Genomic DNA, 10,182 nt, shown 5'->3' with positions numbered 1-10,182 from the left:
GTGCTATGCAAAGAACACAAAAAACAACATGTAGTAGTGTGATCTAACCTAACCAAACTACAGAAGAAGTGTCTTAATGTATCTCTTTAATCAGTCATCATCAGACGGGATGCCTCACATCATCATCGTCTTGCAGTAATTAGATCATGTGTAATGTGCAACATGTTCAGCAGGGGGTGCTAGCTGAACATGTGCATTGGCCTGACAACATTAAATCAGACGAAGAAGAATCCTAGCAAAACGAGGAATAACGGCCTGACGCAGTTAGTTGTTGTTTGTATGAGTTCGCGTTACATACGCTGCGAAGTAATGGTTAACTGTCACGGACTTTGTATGCTCGGGGCCAGAGTTTCCATGCTGTTATTCAAGGTCGGTGCTTTGGTTGCAGGTAGCAGATAGAGGCGTTCCTAGCCGCTGTGCTAGCTCGGTTTGTGGTATTTTGTTTGAGAGGAATGCAACGGCCGCCGAGCTGCACTTCTGTCTAGCTTCCTGGATAATGAACTCCGCTTTTTATGACTAAATAGAGTTACCTCCTGTTTGCCAACTGATATAAATTATTTTAAAATATGGCGAACTTTGTAAAGACGTTTGTGCAGATATGTAATTATCTACAGGACCCCGAACTTGTAGCAAGGTTTCAACATTTCTGCGGCGTTGAAGGAACATTTCCGGATGCACCGAACGCACCGGACAGCGGGGTGTCTGAGCCGGACCGTCCTGGGCTGAGGAAGCGGGTCCAGCAAGGTGCACAGAGCTCAGATGCAGGTGTTGGAAATGGAGCAGCCGGAGATGGTCCCACGCCGCAAGTTAACGGGATGCTGGGTGACGACACCACCGGGCCCGATGGCTCACCATCAGCAGCAGCAGCAGACTCAGAAACCACCATAGCAAAACCCCTCCGGAGGAACTCACTGACTGGAGATACCGGTCAGGAGTTCCTGATCCACAACAAGTTTCTGTTCTACCTGTTCACGTTTGGCACTGAGCTGGGCAACGAGATGTTCTTCATCATCTTCTTCCCCTTCGTCTTATGGAACATCGACGCCCTGGTCAGCCGGAGACTCATCGTGGTCTGGGCCTGGAACCTGTTCGTGGGACAGTCCACCAAGGACATGATCCGCTGGTCCCGACCGGCCTCTCCTCCTGTGGTAAAGGTGGAGGTCTTCTACAATTCCGAGTACAGCATGCCATCCACGCACGCCATGACGGGCACGGCCCTGCCTTTCTGTCTCTTCATGCTGACCTACGGACGGTGGCAGGTGAGCATATGTACACAGTCCAGGTGCTTTAATCGGATTAAAAAGGTGTAATACATATATAGCTAGACAGACCCCAGAAGAAAAAAAACCCCAACTAAATTACAGTGTCCAGTAGAAGTTTTTCCCCACTGACCTCTAGGCGATTAGATCAGAGCTTCACTGGCTCAGTTTGTCTGTAGCAGCAGTTTTATATTTTTTTTTAAAAAAAAGCTTTTTGTTTGATTTGTTAGAGTTTGACAGTGGACACAACCCCAAAGGGGATCTTTGTCTCCAGCGGGGGTATTTTCTGTCCCAGAATGGACAATTAGGGAGTTGAATGTTTCCTTGTGCATGGTGGTCAGCATGATCAATCCACATAAAACTATGATTACTGTAGTTAAAGTTGAAGAGAGACTCCAGTACTTTCCGACTGTCCGTGAAAAACAGAGATCCCACTTGTCCCAGTTTCATAGCCGAGTGTTCAAGGCACAATCCACACAATGGCTTTCCTCTGGACAGGAACAGGCCTGAACAGGATGCATATGCTTTGTATGCACACTGTTACACCCCTGGGGTTTGAATCCTCAGTGTTGCTTTATGTTTTTACTACAAAGTGCTATTTGACACATCTGCTGGTCCTGCAAAGTGGATCATCCTTTAAAATTATCTCTTACTATTTCAGAAAACTGAAATGGTAAGAGATATTTCTATAGCTTATCAGAATTTATCATTTAAGACCAACACATAAGTCTGTATTCTGTTAAGGGGGAAATTATTGTTCAGCTATGGCAGCCTGTAAATAGTCCATTGGCAGTTTTTTGGACTGCCTGTCTCTCTGCTGAAGAGCGTTTCTTGTCAGACTGGGCAGTATAAAAAATATGTGGTGCAACTGGTCTGTGGGCCAATCATGTTTGTGTTGTTGTCGGTGTACTAGCCAGCCGTGGAGAAGATTGAAGCTATAACATACAAAGAGCTGAAGTGAAACTACATGTTAAAAACAATTTTAAAAATGTCCACTGCAGCCACTGCCTGTATGTTTTATACTGTATTTTTGTTTTCTTTGATGCTTTTTTCACACTTTTCCCATTCCCAATGAACTCTGAAGCACAGGGTCATCAACACTGATCACTGTGCAGTTGTGATTTTGGAGGACTGTACAAAAGGACGTTTGCATTTGCAGGAGCACTAGATGTTACTTTCAGCTGTATAGCAGAACGTTTTGGCTTAGAATAGACTTTTGTGATATGACTGCACACAGGTGACTGCTTGTTTAATCTGCATATATTCAAGGACATGAGTCTGTGTTGACTTAAGAAAAAAAAGTTAATATATTTTCCTGTTATTTTATTTGGCCATTTGATAAACAAAATTTTTTTTTAATCCAGTACAGGCCACTTATGAAAACCTTGTTGAAAATTGCACTCTTAATGATTCTACTTTGCAAAGGCAACATTTTTATTTTTGGTTGCTAAAATATATAACATGCTGGATATGCAGGAGAAATGCTGCGTAAGCATGCCTTTTAGCAGTTTCAGTTCTTTTCGTGTCAGAGTGACACTTGGTAAACTTTTTATTTTGTAATATTTCAGCCATAAATATGATTTCTAAAGGTTGCAGAGGCTCATTTTGGAATATTTTCAGAGCATCTGTCAAATACTAGCTTGCTTTACTTTTACTGCGATCTCAATACAAAGCTTTTCCAATTGTTATGCTACTCAGTGAAACATGCTATCTTCAGAAATGATTTGTAAATGTGAAATTCCAGGTCAAGGCATGCTCTTTGAACACCATTGTAAATACTTTTCTAATTCATGTTGCCTTAGATTTCAAAGGTCTAGCTTTAACACAGGATATGAGGACACTTTGATAACTCACGGCACAGGTGGGCAGAGGTGCCAAGTTCCCAGATGGGGTCCAAATGTTTTCTTTTTTGTTTAGTTTTTTCTTTTCATGTTAACTTGACATTGAAAAGCGCAAACCAACAGAAAGCCCAGCATACACTATTTTGTGCAGGGCCCCTCGGTGTCAAAGAGCCAGCCAATCCGACTGAAGGACTGCCATTTAAATCCCAGTTAGTCTTCAGTGACCAGTCTTTAATGAAGAACAGCACAGCTTAGATCGAATCGTAACAAAAGCTGTAATATATCAAGCTTATGCTTTGATTTGTGCCCCGAACAAGACATTAAAGAAGTGGACTGGCAGCTGGATTACAGAGGTTCGCATAAGGAGAAAGAACCAAGCTGTGTTTTGTTTTTATTTAAATGAACAATATCACAATATCAGAGCAAGAGCAGGAAGCAATGAATGCGCTTTGGGAGGAGAACGTGTCAAAGGTATCCTGTGATTGAGTTGTTTTTCTAGGAAAGTTGGCGGGGAAGTCCAGTTCGACCAGATCGAATTCAATTCAATTTTATTTATATAGCGCCAAATCACAACAAAAGTCGCCCCAAGGCGCTTCATAGATACAGAGAAAAACCCAACAATCATATGACCCCCTATGAGCAAGCACTTTGGTGACAGTGGGAAAGAAAAACTCCCTTTTAACAGGAAGAAACCTCCGGCAGAACCAGGCTCAGGGAGGGGCGGCCATCTGCTGCGACCGGTTGGGGTGAGAGAAGGAAGACAGGATAAAAGACATGCTGTGTTAATAACAGATATGATTCAATGCAGAGAAGTCTATTAATACATAGTGAGTGAGAAAGGTGACTGGAAAGGAAAAACTCAGTGCATCATGGGAATCCCCCGGCAGCCTACGTCTATTGCAGCATAACTAAGGGAGGATTCAGGGTCACCTGGTCCAGCCCTAACTATATGCTTTAGCAAAACGGAAAGTTTTAAGCCTAATCTTAAAAGTAGAGATAGTGTCTGTCTCCCGAATCCAAACTGGAAGCTGGTTCCACAGAAGAGGGGCCTGAAAACGATCGAAGAACTCAAAACATTTTTTTTCCAGCCTTCATGCTCCAAACAAAAGTGATCCACTGCCTGCATAGTCAGTTAAAATGGTTTGAACTTAAAATGCATCAATGAATACAGATAAACATGTGTCTAAAGCTGTGAATGGGTTATATTGAGTGGTGAGAACATTTAATCAATAAATGACCAAAAAAAAGAAATGGACTCTGTCCCAAAATAGAGGTGGCTACAACTCTTAAATGCAACTTTGAGTAGTGAATTCATCATAAAACTACAGTTAATGCTTACCTAATCTTTTTTTTTTTTTGATTTGAAAGACCTCATTTTTTTCATACCCGTCTTTCATTTGCCTCACTATGTTTTCCTTCACAGTGGTACAGTAAAACAAGCCTAAGTACACGAAACAAAGATAACAGGGGTCCATTATATGTCTCTTCTTAAACTGTTATTTCTATTTTGTGGACACAGCAGAGACAAAAACAGGAGCTGCCTAAGAATTTGGCCTGTGTCGTTTCTTTGAGCAACGGCAGAGACAAAAGTAAGGAACAGAGAGGGAGAGGATATAAAAGGGGGGTTTGTGCCGAGAGATAAAAAGGATGGAAAGAGAGAGAAAGGAAGGTCAGCACCAGGGAGGAAACGCTCAGTACCTGATTAAGTGTGTGTTGTTGATGGTACACCTGGAACCAGGCCTTGAACTGAATAAATGTAGCTCTCTGAACTGCATGAACCTTCTTCCGTGTTATTAAGTTGCTGCAGTGTCAGGACTTCAGAGGAAGAGGTGAAACATTTCAGAGAAGAAGGTTACAAAAGGTTTCAAAAGATAAGATATACGCCATAAAAAAGCTGTCATAGTGTGGCGGGAGGGTTATCTAAATATATAGATGACAATTTGGCTGATAGCCAGTGCGGCTATTTGGTTTTAATTTTTGTTTTTTGGTGTTATTTATTCTCTGTTTTGTGCCAGAGGTTTTATGAAAATAACCCAGCTGGTGTAAAGACTTCCAGCTTTTCTTTGCGCTATTTTTGAATCTTTAGCCAAAGCTAATATGGAACAAGAGATAATCATTGGCCACTGCCATTGGTAAATGGCTTCTTATTTGCTGATAGGCTGAGAGCCATCTCCAAGGCCAATATTTGCTAGAATTTGTTGGTTTTTCAGTCAGTCCAACTGATTGGTTCAGAGGATGAAGCAGCTAATTTTTTTTTTCATCTCGCACCACGGTGAAGCTGACATTTGTGGTTCTGAATTAAATATCTCAACAACTTTTTCCAGGAAACTCTTTCATGTCCACCCACGATAAATATTGATCAAACTTGCTTAACTCGACAGATAAAATCAGGTCGCAGTTTACTCTACCAATAGTTCAGTTTGCATTTAGTTTACACAAGTGATGCCTTGGCTTCCTGTTAAATCCAGAATTGAATTCAAAATCCTGCTCCTCACATACAAGGTCTTAAATAATCAGGCCCCATCTTATCTTAATGACCTTGTAGTACCATATTACCCTATTAGAGCACTTCGCTCCCACTCTGCAGGCCTACTTGTTGTTCCTAGAGTATTTAAAAGTAGAATGGGAGGGAGAGCCTTCAGTTTTCAGGCCCCTCTTCTGTGGAACCAGCTTCCAATTTGGATTCGGGAGACAGACACTATCTCTACTTTTAAGATTAGGCTTAAAACTTTCCTTTTTGCTAAAGCATATAGTTAGGGCTGGACCAGGTGACCCTGAATCCTCCCTTAGTTATGCTGCAATAGATGTAGGCTGCCGGGGGATTCCCATGATGCATTGAGTTTTTCCTTTCCAGTCACCTTTCTCACTCACTATGTATTAACAGACCTCTCTGTATTGAATCATATCTGTTATTAATCTCTGTCTCTCTTCCACAGCATGTCTTTTATCCTGTCTTCCTTCTCTCACCCCAACCGGTCGCAGCAGATGGCCGCCCCTCCCTGAGCCTGGTTCTGCCGGAGGTTTCTTCCTGTTAAAAGGGAGTTTTTCCTTCCCACTGTCGCCAAAGTGCTTGCTCATAGGGGGTCATATGATTGTTGGGCTTTTCTCTGTATCTATGAAGCGCCTTGAGGCGACATTTGTTGTGATTTGGCGCTATATAAATAAAATTGAATTGAATTGAATTGAATGCCATTCTCAGCTGATAGTTATGTCATGTTACTCAGGAAACGCTGAGTAAGGTGCTAATCATGGTAAACAGATGTCTCAACATTGCTGCAATTGTGAGCATGCTGATGTTAGCGTTCAGCTTTTGATGCACTACTGTGACAAAGGGCAGACTAATGGAGACTCAGAGTTGTTTTCACAACACGTTTTCAGTGACCTTTGCATCAGTTTCAAATACAATATGCTTTAGGTTGCTGATCACAGCAGTTTTTAAAGCCATGATTTCCACTGATAGTGAACATCCTGGGTAGTTTGGCTTTGTTCCAATTAAGACATCTTCTCAAGTTTCTCTCGGTTTTTTAATGCATTCTCTGTTTTCTCTTATAGTATCCTTTCCTCTTGGGCTTCTGTGTGGCTCTCAGCTGGAGTGTCCTGGTCTGTGTAAGCCGAGTCTACATGGGGATGCACTCTGTTCTGGTAAGCAACTGCAGTTTTTAACCTGAAATTAAATGTTCTCAGTGGTGATCCTCATTCAGCATTTTTAACTTCCATTATAGCCTGCAGGCCTTTGCCTTCTTACACTATAGTCTTAGTGTAGCCTCAATATGAAACTTTGGTAAGGCAAAATGCATTTCTGAGAACTTCCACTGTCACAATACCTGCTGCGAGTGGCGTGCATATCTCAGAAATCACTTGCATGCATACTTAAAATTACTTTCAGTCCAACTGTTGCAGTGAGAGGAGCTGTCAGATGACTTTTAGTTGAAAACAAAACATTTTTCCAATTGTTAGTATCAAATTCAGTTTTTTCTGATTACTTAATACATTTCCTGTTGTGTTTAGCTTAAGCAGATAGAGGAAGGAAGTGATTTTTTTTCTTCTTTTTTTCTTTTTAATCTGCGTACCATACTGCTGGGTTTTGGAAACCTCTGATAAAAACATCTCTTGGCCTTTGGTTAATGGTCTTTCAGGCTGGCTGTTTAGGGAAAAGGGAAAATTTATTGTATTTAGGGAAACCTCGGGAATTTGGAAATGGTGTAGATAAATAGAGATAATCCTGGCAAGTAATAATAAGTAGTAATAATTTTTATTACTTTTCCCTGGATTTATTTAAATATAATTTGAAGATGCAGTATTTTAGCATTTCTGTATTGTCACTAAAACACAATGCTAAGCCCATTAACAGGTTTTTAACATAAGTATGAACTTGAAATTTATAATTCATGGAACATGATGTTAACAGGGCCAATAAACAAATTAACGCGCTGAGATTAGATTAGATACTGTGACCTGCAAACCTGTGACCTGGCAGCAGCTCTGTGGAGATACTGCTTCCTCCAATGGTAACACCTGCTCATCTGTCAGCACCTCACCTGATCCTAACTGGACTTTTTTATGACTGTGGAGTAATCTGCAACTTAAAGGACATGTTTCATGGAGGAAAGTGTAATTGTAGCACCTCCTACAGGACAGGTAGCAGCAAAGCATTTTTTATTTGGTTGTTTATTGGATGTGTGTACTACTGTTACTTAAAAAAAAAAAAAAAGAAGTTAAATTGATATTAAACATATATCATCAGCCCTAAATATGCTTTGTCAGCACTCTGTCTTTCCTTAAATGCTACCAAAACTGTCTTGCTGCTTTACAATGATTTATGTCCCTGTGTTTCAGGAGGTAATCACTGGCTTCCTGTACACCCTCCTTATTCTCGCCTTCTTCCAACCAATTCTGGGGAAGATTGACAACTACTACATGATGGGCAGCTACGCTCCACTTATGATTGTCGTATCACATGTGGGCTTCGGACTTGTGGCTTTCTCTCTGGATTCGTGGAGCACCTCTCGGGGCGATACAGCTCAAGCTCTGGGCACTGGGGCAGGAGCTGCTTTAGCTTCCCACATAAACTATCAGCTGGGCCTCCAGCTGGATCCTCCACTGTCATCGCTTCCTCTAACATTGCCATCACTCGGCGTTAGCTTGGTGTTGCGCTCCATGCTACGCTTCTTCATCGGAGTCGCCGTGCTCCTCGTCACGAGGATGATTATGAAAGCAGTGACTATTCCTTTCTTATGCCGACTATTTGGGCTGCCCATGGATGATGTAAGACAGGCGAGGCAGCAAATGAAAGTGGAGCTTCCGTATCGTTACATCGTCTACAGTGTTGTGGGTTTTAGTTGTGCGTGCTTTGTGCCTCTCCTCTTTAAGATCTTAGGTCTTGCCTAACTGTTGTGTGCAAACTGCCATGTCCTGTTGATATGGTGAACATGCTGCTTGTTTTGACACAAGGGAAGGCTCTGTTTCTGCATGATTAAGGGCGTTTTAAAGGATAAGTCCTATGGTATTATGTGTTTCCATTATCGTTAAATCCCATCAAAAGACTAGAATCAGTAATGAATCGATTGACAGTGAGGTGTGTATCCAGCCAGAGGGGTGTACTACGAAGTCAGATTAATGGTTTAAAGTGCTGTGTCGAGCAGCTGAAAGTTTCAGAGGGCTCACTCAGCACTAAAATAATTAACTTGAATTAAAATGTTTATTTTATGGCTCTGTGGGATAAATCCCAAGATTAATCATTTTCTGCAGCATTAATCTCTTGTCATTTATGTTATCTTCATGCATCACCAATTTATCATCTGATAACATCTCTGATCGACTAGGCGACAGACATAGGGAACCTTTTGTGCAGAAGAAGAAGAGTCACGTGACCTGTGAAATGCCCTCTTTGTTAGCACTCAGAAAACCTCGGCTAACAGAGAACGATAAGAACCACTGTTGTCATATCTGTTATCTCCAATTGTGGTTTTAGGTTTTGTTGAGCCAGCTGAGGCAAAGAAAGCCTGGCTATGGGGAAATTTGTTTGTACTACACCCCTCAGGTGTGACGTTTCATTACCATGAGAACAACAGCTCACGTATGCAGTCATGCTGATACAGATAAAACCACAAGTATTAATTATTTATGAATAATTACTTGCTAAAAACTGCAAAACCCACTGGCGTAAGTTTATGAGCTGACAGCCATGCTCTGGAGGAGTTTTAAAAGTAATGTGACTTTTGGTTTTGATCTTTTTGGGAGATTTGTTGAATTATTAAATGGATGGGATATCACCTGCCTTATCCTTTAAGATCCACCTGTGGTCAACACATTTAAGTGTTAACTGGAGCTACTTAAATATAAAGTACTGTAATGATGCTCATATTCATCATTGTGGAATCTATTGTTCAAATATAACTTTTGTTTTTGGAGAGTTTGACTCTTTGAAATTAAACCAAAATATGAATCTGTTTATCAAAGCGATGAAAAATACTGTAAGTATTTAAGCTTCCAGGCGTCAGGACATTTAATGATCTGTATGTAAATATGGAGGACTCTTTACCTTTTAGTGGGTCGTATATGTCATCACTATTTTTCTACATTTCCATATTCAGCGTTGTCCTGTGTAACTTTGGCCCAAATTTAGGTTAAGTCGATTGATAGTAGAGAATTAATGAAAAACAATATTTTTGATAAATTATTTTATCATTGTATTTGATGAATGGTTGTATTGGGAAACAAAGGAATATATTATTCATACTCTATTGCTCTGAATGCCAGAGACGTTTCAGTTCTCCTTACTCTCGCAGTCTGCAAAACCTTAGACCCTAAAAGTTGTCTGATTGTTGTAACTGTTTGTAATTTCTTGTGTTGTTTTAATAATCAGTCCAAATATCAATGCCCGACTTATATCAGAACATGTAGGGCTATTTATAGATCTGCTATTTCCATCAGTTCTCCCATTTTTTTTCTTTCTCCTGTTGTCTGATACCTGTGTGCATTTAAAACATTTGGGGACAATAAAAAATAAAATATTTTAAAAAGAAAAAAGAATATTTTATTTTGTTGTATTATAAATAAATTCAGGTGAAGCCACTCATAAC

General features: G+C 40.7%; 1 protein-coding gene across 1 annotated transcript; it reads left to right on the top strand.

Annotated features, from left to right (window-relative positions):
- The first annotated feature begins 226 nt into the window (after positions 1–226).
- On the top strand, positions 227–10,091 carry LOC102787091 (sphingosine-1-phosphate phosphatase 1-like). Its single transcript, XM_006797123.2, has 3 exons — positions 227–1,259; positions 6,653–6,742; positions 7,937–10,091. The coding sequence occupies exons 1-3, from the start codon at positions 567–569 to the stop codon at positions 8,486–8,488; spliced, it is 1,335 nt and encodes a 444-aa protein (XP_006797186.2). The 5' UTR covers positions 227–566; the 3' UTR covers positions 8,489–10,091.
- Positions 10,092–10,182: the final 91 nt, after the last annotated feature.

Source organism: Neolamprologus brichardi, chromosome 15 (assembly GCF_056152115.1).
Source record: "Neolamprologus brichardi isolate AB-2024 chromosome 15, ASM5615211v1, whole genome shotgun sequence".
Lineage (NCBI taxonomy): Eukaryota > Metazoa > Chordata > Actinopteri > Cichliformes > Cichlidae > Neolamprologus > Neolamprologus brichardi.
Note: the sequence above shows the minus strand (reverse complement) of the source record. Positions and strands in the feature narration are given on the sequence as shown.

Excerpts from the sequence above, each read along its gene's own strand:
- LOC102787091 (XM_006797123.2), top strand. The coding sequence starts at position 567 with ATGGCGAACTTTGTAAAGACGTTTGTGCAGATATGTAATTATCTACAG. Across the intron at positions 1,260-6,652 it reads TGACCTACGGACGGTGGCAG|TATCCTTTCCTCTTGGGCTT; the intron begins GTGAGCATATGT and ends TTTCTCTTATAG. Across the intron at positions 6,743-7,936 it reads TGGGGATGCACTCTGTTCTG|GAGGTAATCACTGGCTTCCT; the intron begins GTAAGCAACTGC and ends CCTGTGTTTCAG.